General features: G+C 33.7%; 1 protein-coding gene across 1 annotated transcript; it reads left to right on the top strand.

Moving 5' to 3' along the window:
* The first annotated feature begins 14,075 nt into the window (after positions 1 to 14,075).
* Positions 14,076 to 20,281, top strand: LOC139892956 (conserved oligomeric Golgi complex subunit 7). Its single transcript, XM_071876088.1, has 10 exons — positions 14,076 to 14,360; positions 15,152 to 15,241; positions 15,372 to 15,491; positions 15,585 to 15,686; positions 15,783 to 16,063; positions 16,493 to 16,638; positions 17,462 to 17,660; positions 18,009 to 18,681; positions 19,202 to 19,534; positions 19,715 to 20,281. Exons 1-10 carry the CDS (start codon positions 14,076 to 14,078, stop codon positions 19,988 to 19,990), a joined length of 2,505 nt encoding a protein of 834 aa, XP_071732189.1. The 3' UTR covers positions 19,991 to 20,281.

The following is a 20,281-nucleotide window of genomic DNA, read 5'->3' as shown; positions in this document are numbered from 1 at the left end:
TCTTGCCACAGGCACGTCGTTGATGCACTTTTCTTTCTTTTCGACTTTATTAACATGTGCTAAAATAGCGTAACATCCCTTTTCTAAACACTTCTTGGCTTTCAAACAGCTAATGAGTTTTAGCTTTGAATTACCCTTCTCTCCATAAATCATCACCGGTATTTTATCCTTACCAGGAATACGAATTGCCTTCTTAGCACAAACAACTTCCGCTCCTATTTTGGACATCCAGTCCATGCCGACTATTACATCAAAACCTCCTAATTCTACGGGTATTAAGTCGATTTTAAACGTTTCTCCGGCTAGATTTATTTCGCAACCACAACAAATTTTATCGGCTTTAATTAGTTTACCATTAGCTAACTCAATCAAGTACTTAGCATCTAGAGGTAATGATGAACAATTCAATTTAGTGTAAAAATTTTTACACACATAACTTCTATCGGCGCCAGTATCAAATAAAATAGATGCTGATAAGTTATTAATGGTAAACGTACCCGTAACAAGCTCCGGGTCTTCTCGTGCCTCTCTAGCATTAATAACAAACGCTCTTCCACGTGCAGGTCCGCCATTCTGATTCGGGCACTGGCTCTTATAATGACCTTGTTTTCCACACCCAAAACAAGTAATGTTAGCCAAAGCAGTTCTATTTGCGTTGGTGGCAGGAGTCTTGTTACCATTTGCATTTGTAACAAGAGCCTTACAATCTTCAGCAAGATGTCCCTGTCGATTGCATTTGGTGCACAACACACTACAGTAACCAAAGTGATGTTTGTGACAACGGTTGCATAAAGGACTTTGTCCTTTGTAACCAAAGCCTGAACCGCTACCCGCACCTTTCGGGGTTTCTGGTTTCTTAAAAGATTGCTGTTGGTAACCTCGATCATAATTTCCGTTCCACTTCCTTTTGTTACTCGATACCTTCACCTCAGTAGTGAATGCTTTCTTATCCAGAATGACCTGATCCATTAACTCGTTCGCCATGGTTATAGCTTCATGAATTGTCTTAGGTTTCGACGCCGTAACGTTTGCCTTAACCTTTTTGGGCAAACCACCTTTGTACATTTCAATCTTCCGTGCTTCGGTTGGAACCAATTCAGGACATAGTAAAACCAATTCCATGAATCGCTGATTGTAGTTGGTGATTTCAGTACCAACCACCTTCAAACTTCGTAACTCATCTTCTAACTTAATAACCTTATTCCTTGGACAATACTCGGTGATTATCATTGCTTTGAATTCTTCCCATGGAGTATCATAAGCTACATCTCCTCCTACCGCCTTCACATAATTCTTCCACCATGTGAGTGCACTATCTTGTAAAGTGCACGATGCAAACTTGGTCATGTCTTTTTCATCACAACCACTGATTTTAAACACCGTCTCCATCTTTTCTATCCATCGGGTTAAACCGATCGGTCCTTCCGTTCCACTGAATGATGATGGCTTGCAAGCTTGGAACGTCTTGTAGGAGCATCCTACACGAGGATTTGGATTAACTGCAGCAGCTCTTGCAGCCTCAACCCATAACATTCTGTCGTTCACTCGTTGGTTGATGAGTTCCTCGAGTTCTTGTTCCGTCATTCGATTCAATCGCGCCATTTCCTAATGAAAGAAAATAATTATTCACATGGAATATTATAGATGTAGTGTGTATTTATAGTACATTTATAGCTTGTTAATAATATGAACCAGGTATTATTATAAAAGCCTTTTCTTCTTATTAGCGTTTTATAATTATATCTAGGGTAGTACCTACCCGTTAATGTTCATACTTAATAGCTTAGTACAGAACCAATTACTACAATCTAAATAATACTTAACCATGGAAAATTATTGCATTTCATACTTCGCTATTTTACATATGCATATCTTACATTGAACATTAAGCAAACCACACTAATAATATTATACAAAACATTATGTGATTCCATGGTTTAATACGGCAGTGCATCGTTCGTTCTATTTTCTAGGGCGTTTAGTTCCAATGAATGGCCTAACGCTTATCCTAGCTGTCTGCCTACGTTTTGGCTGAGGAGCCGAAGAACTAGACGCCGGGATAGCACTAATAGGAATAGCGGGGATAGGGGTGGTAGTGTTTAGTGGAATTGGTGCCACTTCATTCTCATTAAACTCGGGATTTGGATTTTCTAATTCACTAGCTTTTCGTTTCTTTCCTTGATCGTATTTTTCTTTCGTAATTTCCTCGGGTTCACTTTCCTCTTCGGGTTCACTTTCCGATATTTCTATAGTTGGTTCATCCGGAAATTGTGAGTCTTCCCCAAAAATACCACTTTCGTCATCGGATATGTTAATGACTGAAACACAATCTGAAGGTTCTGATTCGGAGTCGCTGAATGTGATAATAAGTTTCGAGCCCGACATCTATCACATAACAACTAACCCATTAGTACTTACATAATATTTACATATAAATTTTTAACCAACAGTGATAAGCAATGGTTTTTTTTTTTTTTTTAAAATCAGACCCGGTCAAAGTCCAGACTTTACTAATGTATCCTAACGACTTCTCGGTTAGACACACTAATGCAAACCTGGTTCGCTAAGACCAACGCTCTGATACCACATGTCATAACCCGTCCTTAACCATAAGAACGCGTTAGATAACGTATGATTTCATTGCGAGGTATTGACCTCTATATGAGACATTTTTGAAAGAAAACTGCATATATTATACATTACAAACCATAACCATTATTTTTGTTACAAGCTTAAGACAATAAAAAGAAGATTAACGTTTAGCGATAATCTTCGACTTACAAACTTTACAAATGATGACAACAACACGGTTTCTAGCATATTTTACAATACAACATCTCGGATATGCAGTTTTATTTTTGACACAAACATGCGTACGCAAGATCCTGGTTAGATCCAACATGATGCAGCGGAAGCTTTAGAAATCACCTGAGAATAGACATGTTTTAAAAAGGTCAACATAAAGTTGGTGAGATATAGGTTTAATGCCGGCAGCAATATATATATTGACCACAAGATTTCGTATATAAACAGTTTAATAAAAGTATTCTAAGTGGTTGAGCACTTGGTAACCATACTTAACATTTTCACGTCGCATATTCCCTTTAATATGAAATCTTACTACACCGTACCAAGTGTAGTCACAAAACGAAGTACTGTGCAACCGTTGAATACTGGTCGTCCAGTCCGGTTGGGGTTGTCAGGCCCGATAGATCTATCAACAGGATTCGCGTTTACAATACCGCTGTAAATATTAGTTACCAAGCTACAGGGAAGTATGCCAGTGGTACAACTCAACGTAGAACATATTTTTCAGTTACTTGTGTCAATATCGTAAAACATAAAATACATGTATTCTCATCCCGAAATATTTAGAGTTTAAAAGTGGGACTATATACTCACTTTTGTCTTGAAGATATGTAATTTCGACTTGGTCTCCGATTGATATCACGAACCTATCCATATATAGTTTATCAATATATTTCTATTTTAAACAATCGTCACATATATATACTTTTTATACTTTTAATAGTTTTAATAATTTCTTAGTCCGTAGTTAGCAGTCCGATGTTAGTAATTCAATTTTAATGGTTCATTTTTAGATGTTTAATATACCCGCAATGAAATAAATAAAACCCCCAACGAAATAAATAAAACCCCATCGTATATGTATTGGTCGAGATTAATCTTGACCCATGGTACCGGTGTTGTCAAATGACGTGTTGCGTACATAAAGTACCGGTGTTGTCAAATGACGTGTTGCGTACAATCATGGGATCTTATGATTAATCTTCTCGTGTTGCTTACGGGTGATCCTGAACCATATGAAATTGAATTATGAGTACATATATATAAAATATCATGTTATCTTAGAAGTATGTGATTTTATGTAAATTTTCCCAATGAATCCCGAAGTTGAAAATGTCTAGGATAGCCAATTTTGTTTCGGTCATAGTTTCTTCGTTACAAGTCCGTTTTCGTTGATTCAAATTGCCATCTTCTTGGATCGAGTTCTTCTTTAAGACTATGAACTGTAAATACCTTGGTTTGTATTCAAAATCATACGGCATAAGTGAAAGTTTAGTGAAACATATGAAGTTAAACATTTTTGTTACAACAAAATCATTTAATGACCATTTTTCCAAAAATACTTATACTTTGAAAAACCAAGTTTTACCTTGTTAAATTAACATATAAATAAGTTATGTTACATGTCTTGAAGTATTTTAAAAGTTAAGTTAGAAGGATCTATTTAGTTTGCAAACAAGTTTGAAAACATTCAAACTATGTTCTTGTTGTTAAACTTTTGTACCACAAAATAAGATAGCTATATATATATGAATTGAATAAGGTTATGAACATAGATTCTACCTCAAGTTCCTTGGATAAGTTTGCTGTAAAAGAGGAGTAAGAAGCTAGAATCAAAACGGTGATAGAAGTGGATGAAAGATTGGGAGTAAGTTGGTGTTCTTGGAGGGTTTTCTTGAAGTGTTTTTGTATGGTTTTCTTATGGTGTTTTAGTATGGTTTTTGAAGCTAGATCTTCTTGGAAACTTTGCTGAATTGATTAAGGGTTTTAAGGGTTGTGAAAGAGTGTGTGTTTAACTAAAAATGAGGTTAGAAAATGAACTAGAAATGGTGATACTTATAACCTAAAAAAAACGTGTATCATGTAATACATGATAAGATTTTTAGTTTGTAATTTTGTTAATTAGTCAAGTAATCATCCAAAAGTAATTACCTAGCTCTAAGGGCATGAATAATGGCTGGTTAGGTGGTGATTTTGATGTGTATTTACTATTAGTAAATACGTATAGGAGCTAGGTATGATACGAGTACAAATACTCTAGGTATACGTATAGAAATTTTGTGAAAAATGGAATGAGGATTCAAATATAGCTATCTTTTGTGAATACACTTATATGGTTTTATGTATTTAAGTCTTTAAAAGTGATTAAATACATTACTTATACAATATATGTATAAACATTATATGTCTTAAGTATTTATGTCAAATAACGTTACGTATAGTTATCGTTTTGAAAACTTAAGTTAGTAGTTTCAAAATACACATATAACTTGTTGTTATTAATATAAAATGAGGTATTAAAACATTCTTTAATCATGTTAAATATGTATATATACATATATATACACAAACGTATAATTATCACATATTGTATGGTTCGTGATATCATCGGTCAAACTAGACGGTCAAACGTTGTGTAAAACTCTTTTCGGAAATATAAGTCTCGACAATTTGGATTGCTTATCATGTTGGCAAGATTTAATTTATGTAAATATTAATCTTATAAGTATAGAATGATCGAAAAAGTGCGGGTCGTTACAACAGGGTACTAATCTACATCCTATAATCTATTCTTATCGAAAATCCTTCATCTGATCATACAAGATGAATCCCTCAACCAGTTCGAATTCCTCGGATTCCGACAGCTATTCCGATGTGGAGTTTCACCTAAGCTCCGGAAGCAGTGTCACCAGAATGAATCAACCAATCAGCCATCCCCAATTCATCTGATGGGTTCGTAGTCGACTTAATCCATGGAGACGCGAAGAAAGCGATCCTTTCTGTCAACCAAATTCACCTCTTGGTGAAGAACCTGAAGCACTTATCGGCGAACCTATTCGTAACACCATTTTCTCTCTCATTTTCAGAGTATCTCGTCACGACTATATACTATCTCGAATTCTAGATCTTATTCATCTGCTCGTTCTGATCGACAATCATCCTGGAGTAATGGAATAAGTCAACGAACTTCGCGCTCGTGTAATCAATTTGGAGAATATGGTGCAAAATTTACTAGCTTCAGCAACATCACCGGCACCAACAGTACCATCAGTAACAGCACCAATACCATCAACAATCCATGCCTCAGCATCTCATTATGTACCTCGAGTATAATCATCGTTCTACGTATCGTTCTACATCAAGTATCTTCGTTCTTCATGGCGATTATGTAATCTCTGAATTTTTAGAGATTATTCATTCTAATTCCAACCGAAAATCAAATGAGTTTAATATCATATAAACTCATTAAATCTATGATTACGTCTGAAGAAAATATATATGTATATATGTTTTCGTAATGATTGTAATTAAAATTCTTTTGTACAAATTGTTAATGGTGAAAATATTTTAACGGGTAGGTAATACCCGAGGAATATTTAGATTTCACATTAATAAGTTACACTGTACATTCTTCGAATCTGATTCAACATTCATTTACTATCCTACTTACATCTACAAAGATACAAATCCGTTCACCACAGAATAACCATTTTCATTCAATTTCATATTTGGATTTTGACCTATCAGAATCCAACAAGTGGCATAATGAAGAAAACATTGAACAAAATAAAATTTGTTAGAAACAAACAAATTAACTATGAAAAAAAAACTGTTAAGAATCCACTCTAACTGTTCCTACCTAACTGTTCCTAGCTAACTGATTATATTTATCGCAGTTTATTTATCGCAATTTAATTATCGCAATTTTATTTATCGTCATTTAATTTCTGTTATTTACTTTACGCACTTTATTATCGTCATTTAATTTCTGTTATTTATTTTACGCACTTTAAATATCAGGACACGTATACAAGGTTTTGACATATCATATCGATGCATCTATATATATTATTTGGAATAACCATAGACACTCTATATACAGTAATGCTGGAGTTAGCTATACAGGGTTGAGGTTGATTCTATAATAATATATATATACTTTGAGTCGTGATCGAGTTTGAGACATGTGTACGGGTCACGATACTTATTAATTAATTCGAATATTATATATGAGTTATTGAATTGCTAACTGTGGACTATCAACTGAGGACTACCAATATTGGAAATTAAAATGAATTAAAATATTGTTTATAACATATGAAACTAAACAATTCTTCAAGTTTGCCACTTGATTTCATCTTAAACCTCATTTGTATCTTGACGATTACAATCTGCCTTAAAACCTTTCATGATTCTTGAAAACACCTCAATCGAGAGGATGAACCAACCGCACTTCATCTACGAAAGGAAAGATTTATGTATATAGTTATGCACCTGAAGAACTCTCGGAAACCGAGTAAACGTTTAACACGTAGCTGTGCTAATTCCTTAGTGTTGTTATTACCTAAAATAACTCTACAATTCCTTTTCAAGGTAGCAAATTTTATCACAGCTCCAGCAAGCCAACTTCGACTTTTCGCTCGAAACAACTTTATTATAATCTTGATATATATGCGTGCTCTTTTATTGTTACCGGGGAACCTTTTATATTCCACCATATTACCATCAGTGTTTAATCATCTAAAAACACAATTCTCCTGAAACCACCTCGGATTGATAACCGATGATTCAGATATCGTAACATTAAATGCAGAGGAAACAGAAAAATCGTAGATGGTCTAAACGGCCAAAAGTTTGATGATAACGAAGGGAGTGTTAGGAACGATTGATAGAAAATTTGGTACTGAAAAACAGATTGAGCAAACCATGAAGGAGACCAAGGACAAATACAAGGACCATACCATATATTCAAAAAATCCAGGTAATTCTGGATCCGATGAAACCTTAAATCAATATCTTGCTCTGTACTCATGTTAAAATCTTGCGAAAAATCTTTCTTCATCAACCATCGAACTTAGAAATTCCAAAATATCATCATAAATATCTTCGATATTTCTGAAGATATTTTCATAAATATTCTTGTCCGAAATTATCTATCTCTTCGTGCTATCAGTGTTACATCATATAGAAACTGTTAGTTTCTATATTATGTAAACTTTTGAGCTTAAAATATGAATGTTATTGAAGTAATGTTGGGAACTGATGTATGAGTTAGTATAATATAATGACACTTGATCAACGTGATTATATTACAGTAAGTCATGCTGAGTTTCTAATGAAATGCGATGATGGTTCACAGTAGATCATACCATCATCATGTGTCATGTTACATAACTCTTTCATTCTATTTAACCTTTAAACTTATCAAGAACATATTTACTTGATATTTCTATCTTTTCTGTAATTTCTGGTAATTTGACAAATCAAATCGTGCTATTACCTTTCTTTTCTACATAGTATATTATGATCATTCGAAACTTCATACCTGCGAATCCGAGACGTCTTAATCGCTTTACTTAAGGTCAGGAAGAGAAAACAAGAGCATGAAGCTCTGAAATATAAGGAAAAATATAAAGCTCGACAACAACGCGGAAATTACAAACCGTGTATATCAATACGTATTGCAACGTAAAGATACGGGAGAATTAAAAACATTATAGCCCCAAGGTAATCATAGAAGTAAACAGATTCCTATGGTGATAAATGAAAAAGGAGGAAGACGGAAGCGATTGCCAGAAGAAGGACAAGGATCAGTACTGGATTAAGCATTTTCACAATCTTTTGGATGTATGAACTAAGAAAGAAAGTATAGGAATGGTGAGAATAATGGAACGGAAGAGTTTAATGTATAATGAAAATATCAGACAGAGTAATCGAGGCAGATCACCGTATGTAATAATAGAGATCTTAATTTCCTTACTCGCCGAAGAATCAAATCTTTTAGATTTCGAAGATTTTCTTTAAATCCCTTGAATTCCGGAATTCAACCCTGACTACGTCAAAAGCTAAGAAGAATCTCTATTCAAATCTTTTGCGATAACTTCTCTCATACGCTCTGAGTAATTTAATTATTCTATTCAAATACTTAGCAATGATAAAACTCTATTTATCAACTCATATTTGTCATGAAATTTTTTTTATGGTTAACCATGACGACTTTACTCAAATTTCGGGACGAAATTTCTTTAACGGGTAGGTACTGTGACGACCCGGAAATTTTCGACCAAATTTAAACTTAAATCTTATATGATTTCGACAAGATAAGCAAAGTCTGTAATGTTAAAGTCTCAAAAACTGCGAACTGTGTTTATATATTTATTTGACCTTTAACTACTCCCGTCGATTCACGAAAAATTGTTGTAAATAAATATGTATATATAATATTATAAATATAAGTGCATATTTAATAAATTAAATTAATAAAGTACACTTTAATCAAATGAGTTAATTATGTAAAACAATATACGAGATAAAAAGTTATTATTACAAATGAAGTATATATAAATATATATAATTTATATTATAGTATAATATATATATATATATATATATATATATATATATATATATATATATATATATAATAAATATACAATAAAAATTATTATATAATATATTATATGATTATTAAATATTACGAAAGTATAATACATATATATGATACAGGTATAATTATAGTTGTTAATATTATTATTATTATTTTTGATATTAATACCAATACTGGTATTATTAATATAATCTATTGATGGGAATTTGATATATATAAATTGTAATAGTATTTTTATTAATATTATTATTATGATTAATAAAATAGCCTTATTATAATTAGTATTATTATTATTATTAATAATATTATTTTTATAAATTTTATAGATATTATTATCATTATAATTAATAGTAATATTATTATAATTATGTCATTATAAACTTTTATTATTAGTATTTACAATATTAAGTGTATTATTAATAGTATTAATAATAATTATATACTAATTAATTAAAATTTAAGAACTAGAAATATATATATACAGATTAAGATTTATAAAAGAAATAAATTGTTACAGTACATATATAAAAGAACAGATAGATAATCACGCAGTAGGATCCAAAAAGTCGTTTGATATCTCTATCGATTCTGTCTCTAATTTGTTATCTGTCCCAATCAAATCCAGTACAATATTATTCTAGTTAAACAGACGCAAACAAAAATCAGTTTTGGTCACTTTCTAATTGTATTTGATTTTCTTCTGTTTGATATCTTCGTACAGAATTTGTTACACGTCTTAATCGAGTTACAACGCAAACATATCATCTTTATTAGCTTAAAATATTCGATTATTATCATAAAAATATCACTCTCTCTCCTGCAAATTCAAGAATGAAAATAGGAAAACATATAACACAGCTCGACGTCTCTATTCTTGAACCATTGAATACCTTACTCGACTGTTTTCCTGTTTTCTCTTCTTTCTCTGATCGAACACCATCATCCTAAACTTAAATCGTGAGCCACTGATCACCTATCATAAACCCTACAAGAACACAAAACACACCATCATCATAAATCTATTCGTTACTTCTGTTTGCCGAAGAGACCCACGACTACCACACCCTACAATCGCCACCAACGATCAAAACACAACCATCTGATGCCATTGCTACTTCAACAACTAAATCGAACCAGGTCCATGTATTGCAAGTATTTTAGTTGTAAACACGACTACAGTGGAGCGAGACTATAATCTACCAAAATAATCACCACTTTCGATCAATTGTATCCACCACAAACTCTTTCTTGTTTCTTCTTTTTGATGACAATCTTCCACCACCATGGGATACCAAACATTACCATCTATGATCATCATGAAGCCACCACCTTTGATTATCAAATAACTGCTAGACACTTCTATTACGCGTCTACCCAATTTCTGTTAGCAGCTGGTGAAGCTGCGTATATTTTTCCTCCCTTCCAAATCTTCCCAACGAAATAGATATAAATATTAGGAGAATATTTAAAGCATAATACAAGCAAGAGGGAATGCCTTTTCCTTTTATTTGTGGCGGACACCTTTTAATAAAGAATTCCACTTGAGTCCAACAATTATTGTTGATCACAACCGATTTAATCCATCAAAGTGAGCTGTAAAGTTTGGCATGATGATGTCTTCCATCATATTTTTCTAAATGTGATAAACCGATCGAACCCCACCCTTTGATTCCACCTAATCCACTAAATCAGATGGTTGCTTTATTCGTGGACCATGTCACATTCATTGAAAACGTTTAATTAAGTTTACTATGAATCTCTTTTGTGCTGTTAAGTTAGAAAGAAAACGGCCAGGTTTTTTTTTTTATTATTTTGATTTTCCACTTGGGCCTAGACTGCCATATTCTAATCGTTATTGGGTCAGAAATCACATATATGTTCTTTGATAGGCTGAAAAGATGATGATACAATAGATTAAGATTATGATACGTGACGATATTTAAGATGTTATGATGATCGATGTTTGTTGATGTTAGATGATTATAAGTATAAAGATCATGGTGATGGTGTTTCGATAACGGTATTAATGATACATATTGTTAATGATACGGTTATAACAATGATGAGGGTTGATTATAATGATAATTATTATGATGATCACGATCAGATGATACGTTGATATAGATCAAGTAGCGATGAAAATAATGATGATGACGGATGATGAGAGGATAATGATGCTCGTGTGTTGATTATGATGATAATCGAAATAGATGTTAACGGTTAGATGATGATGATTGGGGATTAGATTTTGATAACATTGATAACGGGTTAGATGATAGTGAGGATTATAGAGCGATGGGTATAATAATCATGGTGATAATCATATTATGATGTTGATCGGGTGAGCGGGAGGTCGCGGGTTCGAGTCCGAGCAGGAGCGTATTCTTTTTAGAGGTCCTATTTCTTGAGGTAGTGAATTATTATTATTATTATTATTATTATTATTATTATTATTATTATTATTATTATTATTATTATTATTATTACTAAATACATAATAAGAAAAATAGAAAATATGATAACTATACCATGAATATAATTATAAGTAATAAGTAATCCTTATTAAAAGATTATATTTATAAGTTATGTAAATATTAATAAATATAAAACCATTTTTTTATATACTAATTTAACTTATATAAGCTTAAATATATATAAACATATTTTGAAATAAGTATCTACATATTTAATTAACTTTTTAATTATTAAAATATTAAAACGAATATGAAAGTATATATATATATATATACAAAACAATTAAAATATAGATTGTAATAAAATAAGTTCTTTATATTGTTTGATATATATTACTGATATAGGTTCGTGAATCCGAGACAAACCCTACATTTGTTAAATGTCGTCATATGTATTTTTACTACAAAATACAGTATGGTGAGTTCATTTGATTCCCTTTTACTCTTTACATTTTTGGGACTGAGAATACATGCGCTATTTTTATAACTGTTTTATTAAATACTTTTGAAATATATTTTGAACTGTGAATACATGAACTGCTTTTACAAATGTTTGACGAGATAGACACAAGCAAAACATTCCTCGAATGAATTATTATGCAGACAGAAGTTCTGCGGATTATTATTGAATTATGTGGACATGATAATTGCCACCAGTGAATTATGTGGACATGATAATTGCCACCATTGAATTATGTGGACACGATAATTGCCACCATTGAATTATGTGGACATGATAATTGCCACCAGTTGATGTGAATGTTATGTATCGAGAGAATGATTTTTATACTCAGGTTATGTGTATTAGTTTTTGTGCATGAGATATGTGTACGGTTACTAAGATTTATGAAAAATGGATTTCGTACACGAGAAAGGTGTACTGTATTTAAAAGATATCGTATGTACATTACAGGTGGGTATAGGATTCGGGCCCATTTGTACCATGCAGAATTTAAATCTTGTGGTCTATCAAAATGATGAATTTTATTGTTTTATGATAAACCTATGAACTCACAAACCTTTTGGTTGACACTTTAAAGCATGTTTATTCTCAGGTGTGAAAAAAATCTTCCGCTGTGCATTTACTCATATTACATGGAGTCGTTCATGGCATATAGAGGTCAGAACCTCGCAATGGGACCAACTGTTGAAGACTTCGTCCAGATGGATTAGGACGGGTCCTTTCATAATATTGTTTAACGCATGTGCTTTTTACGTTGTAATGTTGCTCGACGCTCCACTAATTCACGCCCATAAGAGGCGTCGTTTTTTGCCCATCTACCGCATAGATTTTTAGACGGCATGTATAAGGCTTATTCCGAAAATCACGCCCCGTAAGACTACTTGTTACCATGACTGTGACGTGGATATATTTTTGAGTATTTTTAGGTGATTGAGTTAGTATGATTGTGACGTGACAATGTCATTTTTTTATGGTGTGTTATGGTGAGGGTCATGTTGATGGTTTTGACTTGGGTGATGTAACAAAATATAATCGGTAAATAAGTGAAAAATAGACAAAATAATAATAATGTAATATTGTTTAATGTTTGTGCTTTTTCGGTTGTAATGTTGCTAGTTGATCCAATTGCGTCATTTTTTTACCTCACGCCCCATAAGTAGGGATGACATCGGGTCGGATTTGGGTCGGATTTAGGTAATCCCATACCCGAACCCGTTTAAGAAACTCTGGCCCAAACCAGGCCCGAAACCCATCGGGTCCCCATTTACTTAAATACTATCGGGTTTTGGGTTTCCCCACGAGTAAACAGGTATACCCGTTTAGTTATTTCTGTATTTATTTTTCAATAATTTATCAAATCAAAATATCAAAAAATAACTTAACTACTTCATGTTTAAAGTATTATAGAATATCACATACAAAAAGTTGATTGAAAAGTTTATAAAATACTCAAATACACAAAGTATGTCAAATATCACATCTCGAAAACTTGTTGTATATGATTATATTGAATAAAATTATACTCGTTTTCAAAACAAATAAAAGAAATATTTCATACATACATTAACAATATAATACTAATACTAAAATTTTACATAAAAATTATTATTAAAATTCTTTATGCCGGGTATGCGGGTCAGGTATGCGGGTCGGGTAAACGGGTTTGTATCTAAAACCATACCCGAACCCGAACCCGGAATTTTTTTTGTAACCGTCCCCATAACCAGCCCATGACCCAACGGAATCGGGTCAAACCCGGTCTAATTGTAACGGATTTCGAGTTTCCCCATCGGGTAAGGGTCATTTTGCCATCCCTGCCCATAAGTGGCAGTCTGAGGGGCAAAAACTACGATCCTAAAGTGAAAGGACTAAATTCGTAAATATCATAAAGTATTGCTATAAGTTCATCTTCATCGACTGAAATTATCAACTGACCGGAAAAATGATGATAGATCTCGGATCATTTTCCGACGAAAAATTCGACGCTAAAAAATGGATAAACAATGCTTGTCAAGCACGTCACTCACAGGATCCATTAGACAAACACTTAGTGGATCTAGAAATGAAGTTACAAATGGTTTCTGAAGAGATCGCTGCCTCACTTGAAGAACAGAGCTCTGCAGCTATCCTACGTGTACCTCGTGCTACTCGTGACGTCATTCGTCTCCGTGATGACGCACTATCTCTTCGCCAATCCGTCGCATCGATCCTCCAAAAGCTTAAAAAAGTAAGATCTCTTGCTGTTGATTAAATTGTACGTATGCGGAGTTGTTTGATTTTTTTTTTTCGGTTTATAATAGGTCGAATTAACGTTTTTTTATATTTAATTAGAGATTTATATTCTAATTTCGACTTTTCAGAGCTGTATTTCTCGAGTTAATATTTATATAATCCTGCAAACTGCAATACAGTAATATATTAAAAATTATTATAATATACGGTGTTCTTAGAGTAGTGTAGGCTCAATATAATACTAAGTGTAGTTCTTTCACTGCTGAATACCAAATACATGTATATATTTGTTATATCAGCAGTTTATTGAAGTATATAGATATTGATTGATTAACTGATTAATTGTGCATCTTTCGTTAAATTAGGGTTTGTATTGTAATTTATCATTTCAGAGTTGTATAGTACGTTTTATACTGTGTTGTCTGCTATAGACATTTTTCATGCTTCTTGCACTGGTTATAATGCTGTTACTAAACAAAGCATTTAATATTATAGGCAAATCAAAATTGTAAGAACTTAGTGTTGATGACATGGGTCGTAATTTAGTAGTAATTGTTTAATAGCTGCACGATCCTTACTCTGGCCACTATTATACTGTAAGTAGTTGAATAAATCAATAACTTAGGCTAGTGAAGGATCATTGTTGGCAATGTGAACTGCTATATGTTAAGTATGGGCAAATGGTATGTATTTTATTTCTTTTATAAAGACCTTTTGTTGACGAGCAAGATGGGTAGAATACTGCATATAAGGGTAATTTCATGTTTGCTTTTCATTTTGTATCAGGCAGAAGGTTCATCAGCAGAATCAATAGCGATGCTTGCTAAAGTGGATACAGTCAAGCGGAGAATGGAAGCTGCTTATGAAACACTTCAGGTTGAACTATAGTTGATCTCTTAGAATTCATTAGCTTTGTTTACAATAACATCCTTTGATTTTGCAATAATTATTTCATCTTATCTTATAAAGATCTTGTGAGTTCTTATTTTCTTAATAAATATTTTAGGATGCTGCGGGGCTGACTCAATTAAGCTCCACTGTTGAGGACGTTTTTGCAAGTAACGATCTTCCTCGTGCTGCAGAAACCTTGGCTAACATGAGGCATTGCTTGACTGCTGTCGGGGAGGTAATAATTATGTGAACATGTATCATTTTGTATAAGACTAACAGAGGTCTTGAAATCTATTATAATGGTGTGTCCTGCGTCTTTTTTTTTCAGGTTGCTGAATTTGCCAATATTAGAAAGCAGCTTGAAGTTTTAGAGGACAGACTGGATTCAATGGTTCAACCTCGTCTAACAGATGCTATAACCAATCGCAAGGTGAAAATTGAGGAACAAAATCTTCAGATAGTGCTTAATGTGCTGCTTGTTTATCTGAAACGTCAGTTAACATGTGTTTACATTTCATTTGTTTAGGTTAATGTTGCCCAAGATTTACGAGAAATTCTCATTCGGATTGGTAGATACAAGTCCTTGGAGAATCACTATACCAAAGTTCACTTAAAACCTATACGGAAACTATGGGAGGATTATGAGTTGAAGCAACAACGTAGTAAAGCCGGAAGTGAAAGGAATCAAGTGGAAAGTATTTCGAGTTCCCATGATTATCAATCGAGTTTACCTACAGTTTCATTTCCCAGTTGGCTGCCAAGTTTCTATGATGAATTATTACTTTATCTTGAACAAGAATGGAAATGGTAATCATTGCTTTCTTAGTACCTACTCATTTTTGTCGGCTACATCAGTTTTATAAGAACAACTTATCGAACTCGAAACTCAGTTGTCCGTTGTTCAACAATGCTATGTGTTACATTGTCATACCTCTACACATAAAAGCAAGTCCTGCAAGTATATTTTAGTTTTTCTTTTCTACCTGAACTTGTTCAAAAATTCTTTTTTCATAGCGAATGGATCTCCGGAATAGGTAACTCTCAGGTAGCAATATAACATTTTCAGCTAACTTTTGATGAACCATATTCGATCCTGAGCATTTATTAGAGCTTTGTTTCAATGTATATGCCTATTTGCGTATTCTATTGTCATATTTAAGAGTGTGGTATCAGCACCTACTATATTAAAGGTATGCTGTCATTTGAATGACTATTTGTCTTAATTTTTTTCTTCAGGTCTATGCTTGCTTTTCCAGAAGACTATAAGACTCTTGTCCCGAAATTATTAATCGAAGCAATGGTGGCTGTAGGTGCCAGCTTTGTTTCCCGCATCAACCTTGCAACTGGAGATGTAGTTCCTGAAACCAAAGCATTAGCCAAAGGTTTCAATTCAAATTTTTATCTAAAATATTTAAATTTTGTTCTATGATATATGCTTCATTTTGATAAGCGGTAGCTAGTTCATTATTCTGTCATTCTACTTTGTTGTAAGGATAGTTTAAACATGTATCTAGTGGTCGACGACTCTATCAAGGTGTATAGGGCCTTCGTTTTTGCATTCTTCATAGGGTAGGGGCTAATGGTTCTTTTCTCCCGAGAGTCTAGGTTGTACCAAATTTTTTGTCCATTGCTATTGATATATGATTACTAAGAATTATATAATTCGTCTCTCTGATACTTGCTTTTTAGGAATTAGGATCCATCACTTCAATTTCTGCTCTGTCTAGCTTTTTGTTTTTAACGGCAATATCTTATTAGTGCAGTGATCAACGAAGAATGGTCAAAGTTTATCACTTTGCATGCAAGTTTTGAATGTTTTCTTATATTTCCATTTATGGACAGAGAAATGTGGAGGTGGCATAATGGGCTGGTGGATTGGTTAACGGTTTAACACGTGAATTTTTCTATACAATTTACTTCCTGTATGGTCGATATGATATACTTTTGCCCATAGATGTTTGTTTTAAAATGTTTTAAAATTGTTCACAATAATTACTCTGTATATCATTCAGTGAATTAGGGGGCTTTAAGCAGTAACCAAAGTTTGGACGACTGTTCACCCTGTTTTACCATTTCTTTGTTAGTGACTTCATTTATTAAAATTAAACTTCTTATGATTATTTTGATCGTATAATTTCAGGTTCGCTAGAATTAGATATCTTATATGGTGTATTAGATATCTTAGCTCCCATGTTATAATTTCAGGTGTATTAGATATCTTATCTGGGGACATGCCAAAAGGAGTCAAAGTGCAGACTAAGCATTTGGACGCATTAATCGAATTGCACAATATGACTGGCAGTTTTGCAAGAAATGTCCAACACCTATTCGGAGAATCAGATCTCAATGTTTTAAGAGACACTCTTAAGGCAATCTACCTTCCTTATGAATCATACAAGCAAAGGTAAAGTACGCAATTGACCAATTCATTTATGACAAAGGCACCAAATTCGTTGTTCTCTTAATATCCTTGCTTTTATCACTGTAAAGGTTAGGCATGTCAGAAAAAAAACCTTATGGACTTTCACTGAATTTGCAGATAAGCCCCTAACCTTTGTAACTTGAGTTATCAAACCTTTTAAATTTTAGAACTCAATGAAAAGTTCCTTTTTAAATCAAAAGTCGTTTTTCTGATCTGTTAGTCAACCTGAACGATAGCCTATGTCACCAACTATATGATTATAGATTATGTTTTCTATTCCCACACTGTTTACAGTTTTCCTATGACTGACCCATTTGACTTATGTTCTAGGTATGGGCAAATGGAGCGTGTTACCCTCTCAGCTGAGATCTCAGCCATCGATCTGAGAGGAGCTGTCACGCGTGGCATTGGAGCACAAGGAATTGAACTCAGTGAAACCGTTAGAAGAATGGAGGAATCGGTCCCACAAGTTATATTACTTCTAGAAGCTTCTGTTGACAGATGCATCAGCTTCACTGGTGGGTCAGAAGCTGATGAGCTCATTCTCGCTCTTGATGATGTCATGCTACAATTCATCTCAACTCTTCAAGAAATTCTTAAAACCCTGAGAATTGTATGTGGGTTAGACGTTTCTGCCCCTGATGGTCCGGGTTCAAAAAAAGACACGGGCTTTGAGAAAAGAGATGGGGCCCGTAAGTTTGAGTTGTCAAGTGAAGAAGAGTGGTCTTATGTTCAAAGTGCGTTGCAAATACTCACGGTTGCTGATTGTCTATCAAGTAGATCGTCTGTTTTTGAGGCTTCATTGAGAGCTACACTTGCTAGATTGAATACAAACTTGTCTTCTGCAGTGTTTGGGTCAAGTATTGACCCAAATGCTTCTCATGAGAATCTTGATGGAAATGGGGATTTATCAATGGCTGGTAGGGCTGCTTTGGACGTGGCAGCATTGAGGCTGTTTGATGCTCCGGAGAAAGCGAGGAAACTTTTTAATCTGTTGGAGCAGGTACATGTTAATTCTTATAATTATTGTTTTTATTATTCTTGTTAATCATGAACACAGATTCCTTTAATAATTCAACGTAGGAGGTTGAATGCATTGATAATGGACTTTGGGTGACTTTTGGCCTCTTCACAATCTCGTTTTAGCTAAATAAAAGATTCAACCAATCTGACCCATTTGAGATTGGCAAACCCACCTTTAATCGACGTATTTCCATTTTAGCCAAGCTTGATTTCTGTCAGCTGACTCGTGTTCGTGACAAAAACATAACAAAATCGAGCCATTCCTCTTTTAGTTTTGAATTTACCTATTGACTCATTTGAGATCAAATACGATCAAGATCGACCTGGTCGATAATTAAATGGGTCGATACTGCCACCCATAGGCAGATACGAAACTAGCTGCTTGACTACAAACTGGACCAAGTCTTTCTCCTACGAATTCAAGATTATACTTCTGCATATCTATGTATATTATTTTTTATTCTATGCATAATAACATTTTCTCTTTTTTTTTCTTTTAGTCAAAAGATCCACGATTCCATGCACTTCCAATTGCATCTCAAAGAGTTTCAGCATTTGTGGATACAGTGAACGAGCTTGTGTATGATGTCCTTATATCCAAAGTGAGAAAGCAATTCAACGGTCTATCCAATTTGGCCATCTGGTCTGCAGTAGAGGAACAAACTGCTTTTCACCTACCAAGTTTTAGTGCATATGCCCAATCATACATAACAACTGTGGGTGAATATCTTCTCACTTTGCCCCAACAGTTAGAGCCACTAGCTGAGACCATTTCTAACAATGATGCCAATGCTGAGGAGGCCCAGTTCTTTGCAACTGAATGGATGTTTAAGGTAATACACATTTTCCTTTCCAACCCATTTGACCCGTTTCTTTTTAAGGTTGTCTTCAAACAGCCCAAATCAACCCATCTGTAGGTAAATGGGTCGATGCTGCCACCTGAGTTACATGACGTATATGACAGCCAAGGTTCATTTAGTACAACATTTTCAATATGTTTCTTATTGATATAGGTAGCTGAAGGTGCTGCGGCTCTATTTATGGAACAACTGAGAGGTATCCAGTACATAACAGATCGGGGAGCTCAACAGTTATCGGTGGATATAGAGTATTTGAGTAATGTGCTGTCAGCATTATCTATGCCCATACCTCCCATTTTGGCCACATTTCACACTTGTTTATCAACGTCACGAGATCAACTCAAAGATGTCATAAAAACGGATTCAGAAAATCTTGATCTTCCAACAGCTAACCTTGTTTGCAAGATGCGACGTGTCAACCTTGAATGATATCTTAGAAAGGGTGAATGTTGTACTGTTTTTTGCTTATAATGTAGGATGCATAGATGTGATGCAAGATAATCTTTTTTTGTTATTTTTTCTACTCATAATTTTATTATATACTTGAATAGTTATGAATATGACAAATATAAGAAATTATCAAATTAAGAAAATATGTGAGATCTGGTTTGTGTCCAGAAACATCTACCTCATACAGTAATATGTTACTGTAATGTTTTGGTGGGCCTGCTTGTTTTGTGTTGTTTTTTGAGGTTTTGTGATTCCTCTCTATGGTTGTAA

This window comes from Rutidosis leptorrhynchoides, chromosome 2 (genome assembly GCF_046630445.1).
Source record: "Rutidosis leptorrhynchoides isolate AG116_Rl617_1_P2 chromosome 2, CSIRO_AGI_Rlap_v1, whole genome shotgun sequence".
NCBI lineage: Eukaryota > Viridiplantae > Streptophyta > Magnoliopsida > Asterales > Asteraceae > Rutidosis > Rutidosis leptorrhynchoides.
The sequence above is the reverse complement of the archived record's forward strand: the minus strand, read 5'-3'. Positions and strand labels throughout refer to the sequence as shown.

Excerpts from the sequence above, each read along its gene's own strand:
- LOC139892956 (XM_071876088.1), top strand. The coding sequence starts at position 14,076 with ATGATGATAGATCTCGGATCATTTTCCGACGAAAAATTCGACGCTAAA. Across the intron at positions 17,661-18,008 it reads TATGAATCATACAAGCAAAG|GTATGGGCAAATGGAGCGTG; the intron begins GTAAAGTACGCA and ends CTTATGTTCTAG. Across the intron at positions 19,535-19,714 it reads CAACTGAATGGATGTTTAAG|GTAGCTGAAGGTGCTGCGGC; the intron begins GTAATACACATT and ends TTATTGATATAG.